At 39.7% G+C, this 22,416-nt stretch overlaps 1 protein-coding gene and 1 long non-coding RNA gene across 3 annotated transcripts; both read right to left on the bottom strand.

Moving 5' to 3' along the window:
- Positions 1-2,994: 2,994 nt before the first annotated feature.
- LOC119887092 lies at positions 2,995-6,286 on the bottom strand. 2 transcript variants are annotated; one of them, XR_005441612.1, is made up of 5 exons: positions 6,112-6,286; positions 4,161-5,045; positions 3,906-4,067; positions 3,726-3,816; positions 2,995-3,187 (listed from the first exon to the last, which is right to left on the bottom strand). It is a non-coding gene; the product is annotated as an uncharacterized LOC119887092 (long non-coding RNA). The 2 variants fall into 2 exon arrangements; XR_005441613.1 differs by lacking the exon at positions 6,112-6,286 and adding an exon at positions 5,626-5,907.
- A 1,639-nt stretch (positions 6,287-7,925) lies between these two features.
- LOC119887091 (volume-regulated anion channel subunit LRRC8A) lies at positions 7,926-15,295 on the bottom strand. The gene is made up of 2 exons (XM_038698027.1): positions 13,143-15,295; positions 7,926-11,893 (listed from the first exon to the last, which is right to left on the bottom strand). Exons 1-2 carry the CDS (start codon positions 15,252-15,254, stop codon positions 11,618-11,620), a joined length of 2,388 nt encoding a protein of 795 aa, XP_038553955.1. The 5' UTR covers positions 15,255-15,295; the 3' UTR covers positions 7,926-11,617.
- Positions 15,296-22,416: the final 7,121 nt, after the last annotated feature.

Here is a 22,416-nt window from a genome sequence, read left to right as displayed (position 1 = left end):
CTCTCCAAATAATGCAGCCTATTCGGTCCTAACTCCTCCTCATCCTGGCTGGTGAGCGCCACTGTATACACCCACCAGTGGAAAGTGCATCTTGTTTCTCATATTGCAGTATTTATCAGCTCTTCAAGACAAACTTGATGGCAAATTGTAAAATAACTATATAATGCAGTACCATAAAAGAGCCACAAGAGGTCCATGTGTCACAGCAAAAAGGGCCATTAAAAATGATTTGTACACACATTTCAAAAACCTATTCTGGACTGAATCACTGTACTATTATTTTCATGGCTCCACAAGGTTATTTGTTTAATTATCATATGATGTATATATAATTTATTTAGATTGCAAGTTATAAATCAATAGAGCACCTTTGGGATGTGGTGGAACCTCTGGGTGGAGCAGGAGATCCGCATCATGGATGTGCAACCGACAAATCTGCAGCAACTGCATGATGCTATCATGTCAATATGGACCAAAGTCAGCACCTTGTTGAAAGTATTTCATAAAAAATTAAGGCAGTTCTGGAGGCAAAAGTGGGTCCAATAGCAACGTAATAAAGTGTGTGTGTGTGTGTGTGTGTGTGTGTGTGTTTATAGTTTTGTTGGATTAAATCAGTCCACTGACTGTACAACAGTGTTACTCAGTGATATTTATTTTAGTACGAACTGCAGTGTTGTGCTGAAACCTAATTCGCCACAGATAGTATACAACATTTTGGTAAAGTTAAATCATGGAATTAATGTTTGTTAGCAACAAATTATATGACTTTTATGTTTCTCATTTTAAACAGCGACATTGTCAGCTCAAAGTGGCATGGCTCTATGTGAATATTTTGTACAGTTAAGCTTTGTTAATTTAAGTGTCTAAACTACCCAGGCCCCCAGAAATATTTTTCACACTATCATTTTCACTCACATATGCCCTCAAAATGCTCATAGCCTACTGTAGAGCAGGCCCGGCGACAGGATGAAGTGAGCATGGCGCCGAGCCTTATTTTGTGTTTTAATTTCATGCTTAGAGATGCTGCTGTCGATCATTTAAACGTCATGTGCGCAATAAAGTCACAACAAATATCGTGGGGTATTTGAGCAACAAGAAAGAAAAAGCAAATGATAGGGCCAATAATCTTTTTGGTCTTTTTGAAAACCCTAGGTTCTCAGCCTGCTATGCCAATTTCTGTATTTGTTTTCATCCTGTGGGTGGAAAATGTCGGTGCTGCATCATTCGTTTTGATGATCATGCTTCTCTAAACGTTTTCACTCTGCTCAGCCTGGCCTTGCTGTTGGCAATTGAAAATGACAGCCTTTGTGCACTCTGTCCAAGTGGATCGCTGTCAGATTATGAGCCGTAAGATTGAGAATGAATCCAAGATGCATTTTCTACTTCTACTCCACTACATCTCAGAGGGAGATATTGTAGTACTTTTTCTTTCTCTATATTTAGGCCTAGTTACAGTTTAAAACATACGGTGTTTTGTTATAAATTAAATTACCCAACAGTTTATACAAGTAGCCTACAGCTAGTACACTGTAAAAATTATCAAGGTAGTTTAACTTAAAAACTTAAGTTCAATTGCTGCCTTAAAAATGTGAGTAAACTCAACTTTAACAAAAGCTTTATTTTAACTCATGGTGTTACCTTCCACAAGTTGTTTAATTAATGATCATTTATGGTTTCAACTTGATACTGTGAGTTAAACCAACTACCTATATTACATTGGTCATTCAAAGAAACTTGCTTTCTTTTGTCAAACAAACATACAAATCTAAGCTATTTCAACTCTGTAAGTTAAGTTAAGGAAGTTGTTTAATGAATGATCATTTATTGTTTCAACTTGATACTGTGAGTTAAACCAACTATCTGTATTACATCGTCTAGTCAATGAAACTTACTCTTTTTTGTCAAACAAACATGCAAGTCTATACCCTTTCAACTCACATTTTTAAGTTAAGATAATTGACTATATTCATACCAATTGCCTTTTGAAGTTAGGTTAACTCATGTTTTTAAGGCAGCAATCGAACTTATAATTTCAAATTAAGTAGACTTGTGTTTTTAATTTCCATCCCCTATCTCAACTAATAATGGCAAGTTCACCAGTTTCTTAAGAGTACAATGAATGAACTTACAATTCACGTATTCAAGAATTTATTGTAAGTACCTCAACTCACAGCCTTCGTCTCCTTCAGATACAATTGTAATTGACGCAACAAGCCTAAAAGCCAATGAAAACATCTCAGACTACACAAGTGCCAAAGTGAGACCATATTTATGATAATTTAACATGTTCCAACAGTATTTAAACAGTCACCTATGAGGAGCGAGGTCAACCCAACCAACTCTAATACCAATCAGTTCATTGAAATGAGATGATATAAACCTTGAGACCGTTTGCCTGCAACTGCATTTAACAATCAAAAAACATAATAAAGAAAAACGTCTGTCTGAGGAGAGAACAGTTGATACCATCAGCTGTAATCAGTAAAATGCTTGTGATTTCTACAACATGGTGACTAATGAGTAGTAATATTGAAAAGGAAATGCACAAAACTCAAATGTCCAAGTCCATTACAGTCTTGTTCCATTGAAGATAAAGAACTTTGAGGCTGGTTTGTGTTGTCTTAAGTGCTCCACTTCTAACTTCACAAGACTTCGAACAGTCGAGACCATCAGCTCTCACAATCCGTCCAATAAAAAAGTGGGGAGGATCAGTGTTTTGTCCCCTCTATCATTCTCAAAATTAAGTTTTAAATTGTGAGACAGTGCTGTTTTTCCACAGTACAGAACGTGAAAGTGCATATAAAAGAGAACAATGAAGTCTTGACAGGAACAATATCCACATGAGAATCTTGAGAAAATGAGAAGCAGGTGTTACAGTCTGTACCTCAGGATTCTGTTTCTTAGTCCATGTACGCGGGCACATGCTTGGTCTGGTTTTATCTTCATCACCACTCTCTGAAGAAACTCAATGGAATACTTCATGGCTTCTGGTACTCGAGATTGACACAGTAGATGACACCCATGAGCATGGCAAAGCTGCATGCCACATCTTTAATGTTGTCTCCTCAACCACAACAGCTATCTCGAAGACCTCCCGTGGAAAGGCATCCCGTTCAGCACCTTCATAGCCTATCAGCAGGCCAAGTTGCATCCCCTTCATGGTTTCATCCAGAGTCTCCCTGTGAGCCTTGAAAAGCAGAGACAGTGTGTGACTGTTTTAGTCTACAATTATATAGGCTTTAAAAGACTAATTTAAAATGCAATCATAATCCTCAAATATAGAGCAGGAAAGTCACACCCTTTAGTTGTTCCCCAAATAGACTGAACCTGATCAGTAACACCAACTATCAATTCATTTTCAGAATTTCAACCCTTGGAAGTGAGACAGAAATAGTTCAGACACTGAAGGACTTTAGCAAATGTTTTAAAATTGTTCTCTAAGAGATGAGTGACCGGAACAGCCATTTATAAGAAAAAAAAGTGTAAATTACACATTATAACCACATGAATTGAAATCTATCATTTAAGTTATGAGAAAATGCAAAGTAAAGTTTGAATGAATTGAATGAGTTTTCATGACTATTAGACAGGCAACGTTAATAAGTCTGGGTTGGGGTATGAAGTATTTTTCTTTCTTGAAAATCTACCCACAAGTCCCACAGTAAAAGAATCACCCATATACACACACTAACAGTTTTGCGTTACAGAAATCATAATAGTCTTACGTCACATCCTGACTACAGTTGATGGATCTTCGCCTGATATGTAGTGTGGCAGACCAAGCAAGGCAGCAGTCCTTCTCTTCTCATTTGTATCCTACATGAAAAAGAAACATGCAGTAAGTTGAAAATGTTTTAGCCAAGATAATACATTTTGCCTAATTTTATGATCTGCTCTCCACTTACATCTTTCTGAAGGCAGTCCAAAATATCTTTGAGTGATTGCTTCTTTCCAGTCTTGGTTGCTGCTTTGTACACCTCTAGCAGTCTTGGGACCAGGCCATCACGTCTGTCGAGAAAATATTCCAGAAGGTCTTTGGTGACCATTCTCTTGAACTCCGTCCTGATCTGAGAAGAGACAGATAGAAAATATAAGTCAAACATAATTATGAACAAGACACAGTATCAGACAAAACGTGCTTCTATCTCTCAACTGAGTACCTGTCTCTCATGCAACAGAGGTGGCCATCTGGAAATGACTTCTGTGATGAGTGGCTGATCTCCAATTATCTCTTTTCTGCGCTGGGAAAACGTAGCAACCATCAGGTCTTCTACCAGCTGGGGATCAGGGTCTCTTCAGCATTTCAGCCTCCATCATATTACACTTCTCCTCCATGTTTTCAGGACTCTGTCCTTCAGGCGGATCTGGACAGTAGTTGACCTCACCCTTCTTTGACTTCTTTACACTTTCCCCTTCGAACCTTCTCCTTTTCTTTACCACCACTTCAGGGCATCCTGCTGCACTTAACTTTTGCCGATAGTTTCCAAGCTTAAATTTCAGGCTGTGAAACCACGAGTACCATCCCTTTTCTGACCTTGGCTCCTTCAGACTAGGATGCTTCTCCACAAGTGCTTTGGCTTCATTCTCATAGTGATGCCTCTCAGGATAAGCACTAATCTTTGACATACTGTCGGCCAGTATATCAAGAATGTCTTTAAACCTTTAGGAATCACCATTACAGATCCATCCTTAGCATTGGCTTCTTTCAGCTGCAGCTCCACATCATGTGAGAACTGTGGAATCGGGAAGGGGTCAGGCCATTCAACACAATCTCTACTAAGAGAAGGGAGGCTGCAAGTGTCCAGTGTAGAATCTGAGACGTCATCAGCTGTGAACAACACTTTCACAGTTGCCCACCTCACAGGAAGGTCTTTGATGTCTGTTAGGTTGCACACTGATTAGGTTGCATTACTGATTATTGCAAAATGAATCCACCTCTCAGACCAAGCTTTGTTCGCAACACCTGATACAGCTCCTCAACACTGGATGGGATGTCTTCATTTTCTGATATGATGACACGCAGCAGCATTGTAGACTACTTTTACCTGAAAAGAGATAAAAATACATAGTTTTAAGTATAAATGTTTACTATAACCTCTTCTTTTGCTGTGTTCATGAGGGAGAGGGGCGGGATTAGATTTAGATTTTAAATAGGCCTAGTAAAAAAAAAAAAACGAAAATCAATATGTGGCAGTCTGCGTTGATATTGTGGCGGGACGCCACAAATAAATTACGTATGGGAAACAATGATTTAACAACTCGCCACTGCCTGTTAAAACAGATGTGGTGGATCAGAGGCTACCGTTTTAACGTCACTGCACTCTTTCAAAAAAAAAAAAAAGAGTCAAAATCAACTAATGTTATCTTCACCTGCTCAGCTCTCTCTTTGCTCTTCTCACGGTCAGACAGTGAAACACACGATGGCGCCAGTAAAGTCTACCTTCCTCCCGCTATTTTATTTTATTTTTTTAAATTGGCAGGTTAAGCTGGAGCTGAGTACAAACTCACTAATAAGCGAATAACATTGCAAAAGAAACCCCGTCACAGATTAGCTAACAATGTTAAGAAAGCCCAAATCCTCTTAATTTTGCTGAAGCAGCTAACTTTAATTTAGTAGCAACTCACCTGGTCAAGGCTAATTTCTGAAATGCCGACGCCTCTCCACCCACATCGTTGGAACAGGCCATGGCTAATTACTGAAACAACGTTGGTAACGTTACGGGTCACGGCTAATTACTGAAACGTCGACGCTACTCCACACATCGTTGGGACGGGCCAAGGCTAATTACTGACACTAAGTTACACACAGAGGCTCTAGTAAAGCAGCTAACTCAAACATTCAAACAACTACCAAGCGCCATAAATGTCCTTTTTTGAGGGGTGAATGTCAAAAGATTGTGTTTCTTCTTAATAAAAGTAAAAAGTGATTCTCGGACTAACGTTAAACACTGTAAAGTTGGGTTCACTGCTCAACACTAACGTTACATGCATTAATAAGCTGCTCTGAACTATCCCGTGTTCAGAAAGTCTCATGACAGCACTTCGTTTCTTCATAACTAAGTTAATTGACTCATTGAATTGGGTTACAATTATTATAAATGACAGACTCACCTTGCTTCTCTTGCTCCAATCCGAAAAGACCCGCTTTTCCGCTGCCAAGTCTCATCCACATCTTGCTGGAAAATAACGTATTCATCCGCTACTTATCTGCTCTCCATTGTCAGTAGGCTTAATTTGTGTTCCTCTTCTTCTCTCAATGGGGAATTGCAATTGGGTGGTGCGCCTCATTAATGTGTTACAAAAATCAATCCGCATAGTTATTAGTCGTATATCAGATCAAGAGAAATATTCAGGACTATTTGCACCGCGCATTAGTACTGTCGCCACACCGGGGTCATGGTCACTTTTAAAGAGATCCGGTTACCATATTCCAACTCACACTTATAAATTAAGTTGACACATTGAAATTTACATTTCACTGAACTGGCTTACAAACCTGAGTTGTGATAGTGATAACTCATTAAATTAAGTTGAAATTTCATAACTTATTATGTTAAGTGGAGGTAAATTATAGAAAGAAGTTACTATAACTTATTGATCCAATCCTTTTTTACAGTGTAGTCTACATTAGTAGATTGGCTTACTATTTTGATAATCGTTTACAAAATAGTTCAACCTCAACCAACCACAACAGTAAAACCCCTGCTTTTACATTATTGCATGAGTAATTATAATCTAATGATCTCTCAGTCACAGAGAACAAGAAGTACATTTTCCTGATTATACTTACAACTCTTACTTAAGTAACATTTTCAATGCAGCACTTTTACTTTTGTACTTGTGAGTATTTTTACAGAGAGGTATTAGTACTTTTATTAAGTAACAGATCTGAATACTTCATCCACCGCTGAGCCGGAAATGTGCACAGGTACTGTATAAACTACATTAATATAAACAATAACATCTTCCAGGAATATGATACAGTACACAAAGACAGTCTACACAGTTATTGGTGTTACATATACTTCAAATTGAATAGGGACCAATTAAGATACTTTATTTGAGCATTTGCAGTTAAAGTTAAAAGCTTAAAGTGCAGGACATATCGTTAGCTACAGCTCATTGTACCTTCAATATAATTTTAATGTAGTGCTCACGTTTTGTATATCTCCATCTGTCATAAAGTCCATGGTCTGCTCAGAGAGGTCCAGCTTGCGGGAAAGAGACATCCGGGTAACATACATCCTGCAGACGCTGATTTCCAACCATGTGACGTGTCTAAATTAATTAAAGTGTAACCATAGAGAGGCTGTAATAGGATTTTGGACTTTAACTCTTTCATTGCAGCACAGAGGCAATAACCCCTTCATATCTTATTAAATAGAGGAAAGTGTAATCCTAAGATGAGGTATACATCAGGTGCAGGATAACTCTAAGGTGTGGGTCACAAGATGATTAACATTACAGGAAAGAAGAAAAAAAACTTACTTTTTGAAACATCTGCTTTAATATTTGCTTTGTTCCTTGCAAATTAGTATGAACCTTTACAGTTTATAAAAATTTAAAAAAACAACCCGACAGGGATTCAGTGTCAGCTTGACCTTTTGTACGTGAAGACTGCAGTCCAGTACAAGGCCCAGAATGTCACACTATGGTCACACTTCAACCTTTGACCTTGTGCTCAGTCGTATTTAGGTCCTTCCACTGTATTCCTGTTACCCTGCTTGCAACAGCCATGACAGAGCCATTTGCCATAATGTTATTAATTAAACCTGTGCTTTACCTGCTAAGACAAGTCAAAATGTCAGTAGACATACTAAGGTATGTAAAATACGTTTCCCAGCAACAAGCTCAACAGTGCTTAGGACTTTCCACTGAAAGAACTACTATCCACCGGATAAGAAATTAACACTCTTGCAAAAGGATTTAGTGTTAAGTATTTGTTTTATTATCATGTTTCAGAATGGTACAAAAGTAGGGTCTGAACATTAGGAAATCAAAGTTCAGTTGTCCATTGTCTGCTTAAAAAGCCAGTGTTCAGTCCACTGTGCAACAATTCATTGATAAAGGCCATGTCACGTGTGATACAGATGGTGCTGATTGAAACAATTCTGTCCATCCAGTTTATATTCAACAACGATTGTTGCTATGGGGTTAAGTGGGTGGCTTTCCGTATGGCTATAACACACGAGTTCAAGATTGACAAACTCATGCTACAAGATGTAATGGATCTGAACCCTGAAAGGGGAACCAACTGTTTTCGTACATCCCTAATCTACAGGCACCAGAATACAGAGATGATTTAATCGTACATAGTAAATACAATTGTGTATTTGAAAGTTTTATACATAGGTAGAGATTAGATGTCAATGCAATCATGGCAGTTTCTTTTTTGAGTACTGCAAGTATTGGGTTCAAAAAGGAGTATTCCCAAAAAAAGTCAATATATTGCAGATATTAACCAATGTGTACCGTTACACACAATGCCCACACTGGAGGGTGAGCTACCCTCCGTTTACAGTGTTAGATTGTCAAGAGTTGCTTTTGTTCAGTTGTGAAGTACTGTTTTGTTTTTAGGGAAAAGGAGCTGTGTCCAAAGATATCAGAACACTGACCGTCTGCTGTAACCCTCTGTAATTCTGTGTAAGAAAAAAATTATCAATCATGCCGTTGCACACAACTTAAGGCATACATAACATACAAACAGAAGCCCATTTTTTATATTTCATACTTTCACATAAATTCATGGAGAGAGAACACAAAGTTAAAAGCGAACGTATTTTGGCGCATTTGCACAGAATGAAAAAAAAAAGATCTTAAATATATTGAAGTTATTTAATATTTAGATGAGAATGAGCTGCTTCTGACATGATACTAAAGTACTAGCATAAGAGTTTTCACTCAACCAAGGGGAATTTTATTAATCACTAAGACTTCCTTTTGGTGCTCTGCAAATGGCTGTCTGACCTCCTCTCAGACCTTCACTGATGCTGACATGCAGGAAAGGGAGTGCAGGTTAAATGTGCTCATCTTGTGACTCAGAGGGAAGTGACTGTATCACCCTGGTCAGAGCTCTGGAGGTCAGAAAATTAAAATATAATAGCCAGATAAAGAAACAGATAAAGAGGTTAGCACTTGTTACTAAGGCTGGAAAAACTATATTTAGTTGAGACTATCCAACCTCTAATGATATGACCACCAAAACACACTTGATACAATAACAGACATTGTTTAAACGTGCTATTTTGACACTCTGCGGTGCACTGCAGGAAGGAGATTTTTAGTGTCAGCAGCACTGGCAACTGCACTGCACCACTACAATGAGCCTATTATATATCAAATTTACTTTAGATGATGCAAGTTGTCCAACAACCTGTCCCTATATCTTTGGCCAGCTACTGCACTATAATAATATATTTATTTTGTTTAGTTTAATGTGCTAGTACCTCATTGTTTTGCCTATTAGCATTAATCTTTTGGCATCCAACAGGTGATGACATGTAGTGAAAAACATGTTCTTGCTGTTACTTGGCAAGACCAAAATTAAACCAGAGCAGACATTCCAAGGTGGACATGCCATATAAAAACAATGTTTATTTTTAAAATGTTATACATGTTGGAAAAGCTGAGATTCCCTTTGACCTTTGTCTGGTGGCATGTGTTCTTTTTTGCTCTCATCTTTGTCTGTGACCTTTGCTTCCAGTTTTTACTGGTTTCTAGTAAACACATTCAAGACTGAGGCTCTTCTTTCAGAACAGGACTGCACTTCACTAATGACCCCTAGAAGGGCATTTGGATTTAGCCAAGGCCTCAGTGAAAAAAAATAAAATAATTCACTGTGAACAAAGGTGCAATTGTATCATTATAGTGAAATGTCCCTTAAATCTCTTTTAAAGCTAAAATCAAAAAGAAACAGCTGGTAACAATAAGACAACATACCATATGGCTATGTATGAAACAAAAGACGTTAAACATTTTAGCTATACATTTTACAACACATTAAAAAGTCACGAACGTGATGTTTGTGATCATTAACAGGGCATACAGCTTGTAAAAGATAAGGCCATATTAGCAACGAGATGCCTGGCTGGAGTAAACATAGCAGGGTTACTCCAAATGATGCTATTAAATCCAAGGTCTTAACAAGAAAAGTGTTTCAAGCAGACAAAGCATGTTGCACTAATTTGGACCATGGATGTGGAAATCAAATTCTGTATACTCTCTCTGTGAATAAATGTTTCCCTTGTGTGGGTCGGTCAAAACCAGTTCCCTTCACTCTGTAATTTCCTGTTTGTCCTCATTTTGCTCCTGAATGGATAAACAAAGCGCTGACAAATGTGCAGCTTTCCCTTGAGTAAACCAAGCATGATAAATAGAAGGACCAGCATACAAACAGCTGGGCACTTGAGTCATCAACAACAACACTTCTTTTGGAAACTGGCAGTGCACCTACCAGCTATTTAAGACTCTCCTGTCTCACATCTGCAGGAGTTCAGCCACTTGGAGGTGCCATTTAGGTAATAATCATCTAATGGTCCCATAATTCAAAAAGTATCTTGATTCTTGCTTGTTTTATTGGTCTACGTATTATCTACTGGCTGTATGAGTGCCATGCGTGCTTGCACATGTTTTCATTTAAAAAAGACACAAATCAACATTGACCGGTGCTTTCTGAATGTTTATGACCCTGTGACTTTAATTCAGGGACTACAAACTTCGTGTCAGCCGGGGGACACCTTGTGTCATTACAATCTAGTCAGTGAAGCAACATATTCGCTGTCAACTGAACAAAGGTCACTTAAGATCTTTGACTACAGTTATACGTTCCACAAGAAGCTTAAAATAAATTCTTAAAACAACAAATCAGTTGCTGTGTCAAATGTGTTGGACTCACTGTCATTTTGATCATGTATTACTTGACATCACAACACAGGCCGTTTCAAAGGCCCAAACATGATACCAACGTGTGGTAGCATTTGAAAGTACCAAATTACCTTGACCTCGTTTCAACAGACCAATAACAATAAATCTCACATACCTTAATAAGACACATCAGTAATGTGTCTGATGTTTTGTCATGCAAAATACGGTGAAGCCTGTTTCACATGCCTAGTTAAGACATGATGTTCTGTGAATGAGTCAAAGAACAATGGTGCACTTCTCCACAGCTCCAGTAACAAATGTGCTGCCACACAGGCCGACGTTATAAATTAACAACTGCAGGGTATTTAGACATTGTACTGTAGAGTTTGTTCCCATTTGTTTTCTGCTGAATATTTGACAGCTTCTCTGTGATGTCGTTTCAGCAGTCCTCTGAGTTAAGGCCTAAGCTGTGAGATCTGCTGTGGGATGATCTGTTGATGTTCATCACGGAGTTGTTTTGTGCACACAAAACGATACCTCCAAGCATGTTCAGCGTACAGCGAGCCTGAAGAAAACAACAGGACCAACACCTCATGCCTCAACAAACTAGCTGTCAGTTGCACTATAATTGATTTACTACTGCCAGTTTTCTGAGCCACACTGCACCACAACTGCAAATGTAACTGTAAAACCTTTGAGTCTGCTCGTTTATTTCTCCAATCAAGCTTCTTTCCTCTGCAGCAGCAGGTTTGGCTCAAGCTATCTCCTTATCGGCCCGCCAAAGCTGCTCTTTGACTTCTGTGGGCAGCGTGTTGAACAGGTCCTCCTCCACCACCAGGCCGCTCCTCTTCAACAGCCGACACTCACCGAGCTCCACTGGCAGGCACTCCAGACGGTTCCCTCGCAGCTCAAGCTGGGTCAACCCGGTGAGCTCTCCGAAGCGTGATGGCAGCGTCTGCAGGCAGTTGTTCCCCAGATTCAGAGTACGCAGCTTCTTGCACTTGAACATCTCCGGCGGCAAAGTCTCGATCTGAAGAGGGGAGGATAACAGGCAGAAAAACAAGGGATGTAGGTTAACAGTGTCACAAACAACAGTCGTGTATTCTTGTAGCCTTTGTGCTTATAGACAACAAACTCCTCATCCTATTTGTAATTCTTTTTGTTCAAAATTGATGTCCACAAAAAAATCACTATTTCCTATCCTATTGAAATACCTACATGGACACAATATTTACAATTACACATCTCATTTGGATTGATAATGTGCCAATAGTATAAAGAGGATTTAGGAGAGAGGCCTTAAAAACAGAAGAGACACCAGATGGGTCCCATTAAATAGAGCTATTTTGGCTGCAAACAAACCTGCTGGAACCTATTTTCAGTGCGCAACCACACAAGCAAGCGCAGTAAAAAAGTAATAATAGTAGCCTTTACTGAAAAAACATGATCCTGTACACTTTTGAGTTTTTGGGGGAAATGCTGTTGTTCTACAGAATGAAATTCCTAAGTCGTGAATCAAATACACAGCAATACTGAAGCGATCTACTTCACCCAAAGCCAAATGGACTAACCCAGCCATGACTGTAATGGCAGGATTTGGCATCGCCCTAAAAGTATTTAAGTTAACGATCTTTGCAACTGAAACAAACAACATCCTGAATAAGGACCATTTGTGATGGTTTCCTTGAAAAGTAATAGGAAGTATACAGGTGAGGTGGGAAAATGTTTTAACAGAAGCTGATACTGTGAAAATGGCAAGGCGTACATCATGCTCAAAGAAAAATAATGTGGTCTCAGAGAAAAATTGTGTTAGTGTGTTGTGGGCTTGGCAGTAAAAAACCTAGGCTTGATTCCAGACAGGAGGACTTTTATCTAACATGTGTGACAGCACTTTAACATTTAAATGCTGTGTACAGAACAGGACTGCGTTTACAACATGCCACTGAACACACATCTTTCAGTCAGTGGAAAGTGGATAAACAGACCAAGATTATATCATATTTTAAACCTTTTTGGACTTGACTTCTAAAGGACATTTTTAAAACTCTGGAACATACGGCAAAGAATCTGTTGACAAAACATAACTCCCCAGGCCTCGGCCATGTGGTTATCTTTGGAGCCATAATTCCCATCCTGTCTATGAATATCTCAGCGTTTCTAAGCGTTGACCTTTATAAATACCTTATCTGGCCTTTGAGCTAATCTTAGAGCGGTGAAGACAGATGGAAATGTGATACAAACATGGACTAGACAATTTTAAGGGAGGTTTTGCTTCTCACCCTGTTGGCTGTCACAGCAAAGTACTGCAGATTCTGGAGGAAGCCTATATCAGCGTGGATGCTGGTCAGGTTGTTGTGACTCAGGTCTAAGAAACGCAGCTTGCGGCAGAAGAACAGTTGGCTGGGGATTTTCTCTATCTTGTTCCGGTTTAGATACAACCTCTCCAGGTTGGTAAGTGTTCCAATCTGAATGGGGATGTAGGCAATCTGGTTGTACCACAGCTTCAGGCACACAAGCCGGTGCAGGTGCTGGAAGCTGATGATCTCCTCTATTGTCTTCAGGTTGTTGTCCTTCAGGTCAATCTCCTGCAGGTTGTGCAAACTAAAGATGGAGTGTGGAATGCGTTCAAGATCGCAGCGAAGAAGCTCGAGCTCCGTCAGGTTGACCATTTTCTTCAGGCTGTTGAGCACCATCAGCTTGGTACCCTCGTTGTTGACGGAGAGCTTCTGGAGGTGCACGCCCACATCCGTCACCACCTGCGGCAGCTTGGTCAGGTTGCTCTTCAGACGCAGCACTTTGAGCCTTTTGAGCTCCCGAAGCCCATCGATCACAATGTAGCGGTTGTTCTCAGCACTCAGGTTCCCGGTTAGGTGCAGCTCACTGAGGTTCTTCAGGCTGTAGATCCACAGTGGGATCTCCTTGATGTCTGTGAACTTTATGTGGAGAGACTTCAGGTTCTCTCTCAGGAAAGCAAGAGCAGGAGCCTCAATCTTAGCCGGGGTGTGATAGAGCCACATCTCCCTCAGGTTCGAGAGCTGGGCGATGATAGGTGGGATGGTTACATCAGGGATAAGCTCCAGCTTGAGCACCTCCAGCTCAATTAGATCAAATACTGTGTCTGGGATCCCAATGAGCATGAACAGATGCAGCTCCAGCTTATCCTGGGAGTTCTTGGTGATTCGCTGCCTCAGCTTCTCCAACGTCCACTCATTGTTCAGGTTCAGCTGTCTCAGCTTGTTCTCGCTCACCTCTGACAGAAACACAGCAAAGCGCTTTGAGTAGAGAGGGTCATACTGATCTATCATGTGTAGCATGAAGGCAAAGTCGTTCTTCACGTCAGGGATGTCACTATAGCTGCTTTCCTCGCGGATTGATTCAAAGGAGTATCGTTTGAGGGAGCGTCTGAGCATCCAACAGAGAGTGTACATGCAGATAAGACCATAAACCACCACCAAGCTGATGTAGAAACAGGCCAATATCTTAAAAAGAGTTGCTAACGGGTGAGCACAATAGTAGGTGCTGTACCCTGTTAGTTCCTGAATGTTCACCGAGCACATTACATTGAACCTTATATAGCGTACATAGTAGGCTGTGTAGCTAATTATCAGTATAAACTTGATTACCTTGATGATGGTTTGACGTATGTAAAGACGGTACACTATATCACCCTCCTCTACATGAATCCTGAACTTCTTAACCTTCTCAAAAAGAGCCTTAGCCTGCTCCCCTTCCTTTTTATCTAAAACTCCAGTTTCAGAGCGATCCACAATTCCCTGTTCAATTCTGGACTTTGTTCGTTGGAGCATGGGCACGCTAGCCTCAACGTCCTCGCTCACAGACGAGGCCTTCTTGTCCATCGATCCGTTCATTTTTCCCAGAGGCTTGGGGTCGCTCTCCTCCACCACGGTCTCGGACAAAGCCCGTGTTGTCCACGGGGAGTCAAAGCACTTGAGGAGGATGGAGACAAAGTGCTCCAGTTTTGAGCTTGTGCGGGGGAACTTGAACCAGAAGTTGCTGCAGGCCAGGAAGATAAGGGTGTGGAGCAGCACCAGATAGGGGAAATATTTGGCAAACCAGTGTAGTTTGTTCTCATAGCACACAGCGTCGACATAGTTATACTGGTGACGGTCGAGGTCATACTGAATGCCTTTGGGTTCTGGTGCACTGATGGTCACATTTGGGATGGGCATGGTCTCGCATGACTTGTTGACCACCCACTTGCAAGGCAGGCAGATCATTTTGTCCTGTGTGACCTGCAGTGTACCACCGAACACAGCAATCATCAGCATTATGATTGAGATGTAGTCTGTGAAAACGTCCCACCATGGCTTCAGGATACGGTACGCTGGCTGGGTGTCAGCAAAGTACCGGAGCTCTGTGATGGGAATCATGATAGTTTATCTAAAAAGACAGAGAAAACAGGACATGAGTTGGTGAAGTATGGGAATGTATTCTGAAAACCATTTTTTGTCCTCTGTGATAGTAAACTGAATAAGGGCTGCAACTAATGATTATTTTCATGGTCGATTAATTGTCCTCAAATGTCTTGTTTTGTCCACAACCCATAGGTTGTAGAGGAGTAATAAAGGAAGAAAATATTTACATTTAAGTAGCTGGAATTAGAGAATTTTGACTTTTCTTTCTCATTTAATAGTTATTCATTTAATACTAATTAATCATTGCAGCTCTAAAACTGAATATCTTTGGGTTTTGGATTGTTGGTCAGCCAAAACAAGCAGTTTAAAGATGTATGCAGGTCTTTTAACAACTTGAAATGCATCAAATTATTATTTTAAATGATCAATTAATCTATTAAAATTGTTTCGTCCATAAAACATTCAGAATATAGTGAAAATACCCATCAAAATTTGCCACGGTGATATCTTCATATTACTTGTTTTGCTGACACAGCCAACACTTTGAAATATTCAATTGACAGTTATATAAAACAGTACAACATCACAGTTGAGAAGCTGAAACCGTCAAATGTTTTAAGTTACATTACAGATGGATACATTACATATTAATATCAGAGTTTCATGCCTAAGAAGAAAGACATCACCCCTTTCTGTTCTGCAACTCAATAGGCGGGTTTCTTGTTTGTATACAAACACTACTGGATGTCCGCGCAGTCAGGGGTCAAAACCACGTAGCTGGTCAGAAGACTGTAGTCAACCACTGTAATCAACGTAGACTCACATTGTTTATAAATTCTTGTTGACTTGATAATAAACTGTCATTTCAGAGTTGGATCTGTTTGTTTGTGTTTCATTTGCATATTAATATAACATGCACGACTGCGCTGTTGTTCAAGTCAGCTGTTAGCCAAAAGGAAGAATGGATAACGAGGGAGAGAGGTGTTCTTTCCACAGCTGTAAGTATTGCTATTAGGTCTACTGTGTCACACTCAGAGATGCAAAGAACATGTCTTCTGTTGTAAACTTTGTGCGACCAGCAAAAAGCTTTCAACCGCGAACAATTTTGTATTGAAGCATCTGTTAAAGCAGCACAGCAACGTGAAACTTAGCCCGTAGAAAGAAACTCCAGTCTGCTAGTTGAGCATCCACTCGGCTGAAGAGAGTGACTCTGAGTAACGTTTTGTGTTTTGTAAAGCACTGAATACTTCTCTTATAAATGCATGTGCAAAACAGTAACGTTAGTTCTAAAGTCAAGACACTTCTCTGTGTTAAAAAAACGTTATGTTTCGTAACAATTATGCTCATTGCTGCTGTTTTGAATATGCTATTAGTTTAAAAAGTCTGGAGAGACATATTTCAGCCAGTGGCGTTAAGAAACGTTATGTATGTTTGTATCTGTTATGAACACGCAATTAGTTAAAAATGTCGGGAGGGACCCGCTTTGTTTTTTATTAGCTTTAAGTAGCCTATATCCATAGCCTATATGATACAGCATGTTTTCTGTTTGAATGGTTGTTGACTCCTCAGGTTAATTATTATTCCAGTAAAGTGGATTAAAATGCGCTGCTGAACAGGTTTTCCATCACTTTTAAGGATGGGACGGGGTGGTTGAAAGTAATAGTAATGTTACGAGTAACGTTACTATTTACATTTAATACCCAGTAATAAGTAACGTAATATTACTTTTTAATGGAGTAATAAGTAAAAAGTAAAGCATTACAATTTCTGTGAAATTTTCCCAACACTGCTGCTAGCCGTATAGACTGATATGTGGCAAAGACAGAGCAATGCTTTCTGCCACCTAGTTGCACGCGTATCTCTGTGATGACATTGCACACAAACCAGTCTATAAATCCTCTATACAGTTAGGGAAAGAACTCCAATTCAGTTATCGTCAACATACATGCAGTCCATTCAGCATGTTTAAAGAGGTGGTATTATGCTCATTTTCAGATTCAAAATCCTATTTTGGACTTGTACCAGAACAGGTTTACATGGTTTAATTTTCAAAAAACACCATATTCTTTGTCGTACTGCACATTGCTGCAGCTTGTCTTTTCACCCTGTGTGTTTAAGGCTTCGTTTTAGCTATGGAGTGATACATCTTGTCTCTAAATGATCTTTGTTGGGAATTGCACATGCACAGTTCCAAATTAAGGACTACTAGCCAATCAGAAGCAGAGAAGGGCAGGTCGGAAAAAGACGGTAAACAGCTTCGATTTAGCTGTAAGCTACATGTTGCAGACCAGGTTGGCAATTTGGACTGGAGCAAGAGTTTCAGAGTGGTGAGTTATTAATCTGTAACAAAATTATCTTTCATCCATAAAGTTTTAACTGAGCTCTGTCTCTACATCACAGTAACAACTTTATGTCCATTGACTGCTTGGAGGGTAGCTAGTGTTTGGAAGGAAGAGGGGAAGTGTGCTGCAGCTCAGGGTTTTTCCACCGGTGTTTTTGACAATGTGTCGGACTAGTCGCTCAGCGAGCATTATGACATATATTTTCATTGTGACATCACAAGAAAGGGAAGTAAAGACTGGACTACAAACAAGCTGTTTTCAGGCAGTTAAGAGCTGTGTTTTCTGTTGGAGATGGGAACTCCCTTTGGGGTGGACTTTGGGCTTTTTCACTTTGCAAACCTATTACATGCACAAAAAAGATCAGAACATCTGCTGTGTGTCATGGAGATCCTAAGCATCCTGCATGTGCCAACAGCACACTGCGGTTCAGAGACTGTAGAGAAAGCCTGACACAGCACACATGTTCACGCAAGTCTACGTTTTTCCTTCTCTCCTGACGTGCAACAATTTCTCTGCACAAACAAGTTCATGGCACAATGAAGTTTTGCCAGTGTCTTCTTTAGGATAGTGGTTCCAAGTTGAATCTTTAGTCATAAACATGAATCACTGCTCCTAGTTTTTTGATGAGCTTTGTCAAATGGGTTGTTTTCACTTCTTCATCAGAATGAGATCCGGGATATTGAAATCAAGTCAAGAACAGCAACAACTGGAAAGCTCTCTCAGCAAAATGTAAGTGATACCAAGTGAGACGTTGCTGCTGACCACGTAACAAATAAACCCCGAAACCAAAAGACTCTCCGGGCGTCCATTTACATTTGAGTGCATCTGCTCAACCACAACTAGGCTACTTCCTCACCCAGTAAATGTGTGAGTAATGCAACAAATACAGCAATCTAAGCAGTATTTTCTTCATGTTAACCTGAGACTAAGCTATTACTTGGAATAAAAGTTTGGTGTGGACAAGCACCAGCTTGAAGAGAATAGTCAAATATCATGATCTTATCACTTTGGCTGCCCATGTTAATACAAAGTTGGACATTTCCACAATTGTTTTCCCCTGTATGCTCAACTTTCCCTTTATATACAGGGGAAAGATGAAAGAGGATAGCTGGTCAAGCAGTCACAAAAAAAGCCTTGTTTTATCCAGTTCAAACCAGAATGGCAGTACAGTCACCGTGGGCCTCCGCTGTTACATCGCTGCTTTACTTCAAGTGAGAAATAACAGCACACGGTGACCCCAACAGCTGACAAAACACATGTAAATTGTGATCCTTTACATGGTATTAATAACAACAACAGGCAAAAGGCTTTCCATTCATTGTATTATTGGCATCAGACTAATTAGATATCCAAAACCAGAATAGTACATTAATATGCTTAGTGTGTGTGACATGACTTTATCCAGAAAACTGCTTACTTCCACTGTTTCCTGTTGCCAAACACCGATGGCAGACAAATCTGAAGCCTTATGCATGTTCCCTAATTCAAACTATAGTTAATAGCCTTACGATAAAAAGCATCAAACTTTTGAAGAGCTTCCCTCTAGCATCCAGTTCCAGATCGGGTAAACTCAATTTGTGATTGTGTGTCACTGATGACATCCAAGATTTGTTTCACATTATCTGCCACAGGAAAATAAAGTTCCATGCATAAAACTGCCGCCTTCCTAAACCACTCCTCTGGAATTTCAACCAAGGACTTCTCCTTTGACGAACTAAAGCCATCACCACCATAAAACAGGACCAGAGCAATCAGTCGGTCAGTCATTCCCATTATGTGGGCTGGCAGTAAAAAGGTCCCTCCACTTCTGTCTGTCTCTGGCCTTCTTCTCCATGGTTCCCCATGAGTTTGGAACTCCGGTGGGCGTACACGTCCAGATGTAAAGTTCTCTTTTGTTGCTGTTTCCGTAGCATGTTTTTTTTTTTAAGAAATAGGTTTGCTGGCTCCATGTCCCAACAGTTGACTATTGTTGGCTCTTAGGGGAGGGGGTGGAGTTGATTTGTTAAGACTTTTCCCCCAGCTCTTGGCTTCCTGTTTATAGCCTTATCCCAGTACATTTCTCCTGAATTTGTTCCTTGAACAAAGCTGCATTTTAGGGACGCAGGAAAATACCGGCACATCAACAGTATCAGTGGATAAAGGCTTTAAAAAGGAAATGTGTATTGTATCGGAGCAAAATGAAAATTTCTGTTGATATGACAGGCTGATAAGATGAAGCATTAATTATGTTTTTTTGGAAGTGTCCAAAACAGCAATGTTGCTATTTGCAATGATTGCTCATTGTCGGTCATAGAGGAGGAACCAAATCACATCCCTTCAACACCACAATTTGAACTGCTCATCTTAAGAGCCGCCATCCAGATCATTACAACAAATTTGTGAAGAACAAAGAAAAAAAAAAGGCACCAGCGAAAAAAGCCAGAGTTTTCTTATTTTGCCCAGTGAATGTGTGACATTTTAAAAATCACTGTATTTTATGTCTGTGTCTTTTTTCAAACTGAATTTTCATATTCACATCAACATACTGAATTTAAACAAAGGACGAAGGTCCAGGTTCTGAATCTGGCAGCCTGCTGAGGCCTTTCTATGCAGTCTGCATTTTCTCTTCATGTGTATGTGGGTTTCCTTTGGGTCTACAGACATGCAGGTTTGGTAAAACTCAGGTTTAGCCATGCCATGGCTCTCGGGGTGACAGTTTCAGTCAGTCATCCCAACACTTTTGTCCAGACTGGAATTAAACTGACATTAATTATGTGTACAGACAGATCAAGTGCCTTGATCAATGGTGGATGGGTCAGAGTTGGTATCAAACCCAGGTCTCTCACACTAAAGGCATGTGTCTTATCCATTGCTCTATCACCACCCCATTATGCTTAATCAGAACTGCTTGTTGGATAGACGAATACCTTCAGAAACTAACTCCCCTAACACCTTTCTGATGTTTGAATTTGCAACCGTGTCTGTAACTTTAAGAAAACTGACAATCACTGTGCAGGAGTCAGGGTCTGACCTTCTCTGTCTAACTCTCTTTCTTCATTCTTGACACAACTATTTCTGCCACTTCCCATGTGAACATCCAAGTGCAAAACTAGGAATGTCTTGTGCAATATTACCCCCATATTCAAATGATTTTGCCTCTCCCTCCTCTCTATAACGGTTGTCATGTGTTAGACCTGTCCTGAGTGTACACTGCCTCTCGCCCAATCCATGCTGGGATAAACTCTGGTCCCCTTTGCAAATAAGATAAGTGGTTTAGGAAATGGGTGGATAGAAAGATAGATAAATGGCAGCATTATCATTGCTAATCGTTGGCTTGAACTTTTATTACTTTCCATTAGACTTTGTGTTTGGTATCTCTCAATACTGCAAGTTCAAAAATTTCCACCTGAGAGCTAACACCCAAAGGACATTCAAAGTACTCCAAGCAACAGAGAGCCTCGTATTTACTGACCTCTTCTCCATCATGATAGTGCGCACATCATAATACAGCACGGGTGAGTAATCAACAGGGGATGGCATATTTGGGTATTCCTTCCCAGTGATGTGGTTGTTGCTTAACATATACTGGACTAGACGTGAGGGGAAAATTCAATCATCTCAGACAAGTTTAAGACAGGATCACAAGAGTCTCAGACCATCTCATATTGGTCGGTGCTGAGTACACAACAGGGATGACCCAATTAGTCGATTAATACAAAATTAATCTCCACTATTTCACCAAACAGTTCCTAATTCCTTCTTCAGTGTGAGGATGTACTGTTTTTTTCTCTGTATACATCAGAGTCAGAAATACTTTATTGATCCCCGAGGGGAAATTTTTTTTCACAATTGCACACTTGTCAAAGGTAGATAGATAAAGAGTATATAAATATAATAGTATAAATAAAAATATAAAGACAAATATAAAGGAGAGTGGGTTTTTACATTATTAAGAATTATTATGGTGAGCCAAAATGGACTAATGAATAAATAGCAGCAGAGAATATTGCACATTAATTATTGCACATTAAATTATTAAAAACATATTGGACAGAAAATAGATTATGAATTTTTGTATGTTAGCCGGACATGACATTTGTAGACGTCCCACCAGGTTTTAGGAAATTGTTCACTATTTCTTACATTTTTAGTATAAATGACAGATTAATTGAAAAGATAATCTGTAGATTTATCTACACTAAAAATAATAATTAGTTGCAGCCCTTGCGCACAACTATCAAAGGACTCTACAGCCCCGACTATGAGATTTTGCTTTCTTTTGCGTAAAGACTCTTAGCACAATTAAATGTATTTGAGATGTGAATATATCGTTATAATTTTTATTAATTTGCCTGTTGCTGGGTTCAGCTAAATCCCATTCTGATTGGGTGTATTTTTCGATGAGTGGATGTTAATTGTACTGTAGGTATAAAGGATTCAGGATCACGTTTTTGGCGCCCTCAGATCCAAAGTATGAATTTTTTCCCTGTTCCACAAACAAAATCCTTCTAGTCGGTCTGCCAGTAGAGTAGATAGATAGAGTTAACACACGTAGCAAGGGTAGACCTCATCGAGAGATTGTGCAGTTTTCTTGTGCAGTTGGTCTAACAAAAACCTACTTTCCTTGAGGGCTGAAACTAACAATTATTTCATTGTCAATTACTCTGGATTAGTTGTTTGGTCTATAAAATGTCAGAAAATGGTGACAAATGCCAATCAGTCTTTCCCAAAGCCCACGATGACATTCATGTCTTGTTTTGTCCACATCGCAAAGATATTCAGTTCACTGGCATAGGGGAGATAAATAAAATAAATAAAATACTTGGCGATTAATGTCGCTGATAGAGTAGTTAATA

This window comes from Micropterus salmoides, unplaced genomic scaffold, assembly GCF_014851395.1.
Source record: "Micropterus salmoides isolate LMB-PRFRI ecotype aquatic unplaced genomic scaffold, ASM1485139v1 Ms_hic_scaffold_4002, whole genome shotgun sequence".
NCBI lineage: Eukaryota > Metazoa > Chordata > Actinopteri > Centrarchiformes > Centrarchidae > Micropterus > Micropterus salmoides.
This window is presented reverse-complemented; position numbering and strand designations above follow the sequence as displayed.

Excerpts from the sequence above, each read along its gene's own strand:
- LOC119887091 (XM_038698027.1), bottom strand. The coding sequence starts at position 15,254 with ATGATTCCCATCACAGAGCTCCGGTACTTTGCTGACACCCAGCCAGCG. Across the intron at positions 11,894-13,142 it reads TTGCTGTGACAGCCAACAGG|ATCGAGACTTTGCCGCCGGA; the intron begins GTGAGAAGCAAA and ends TCCCCTCTTCAG.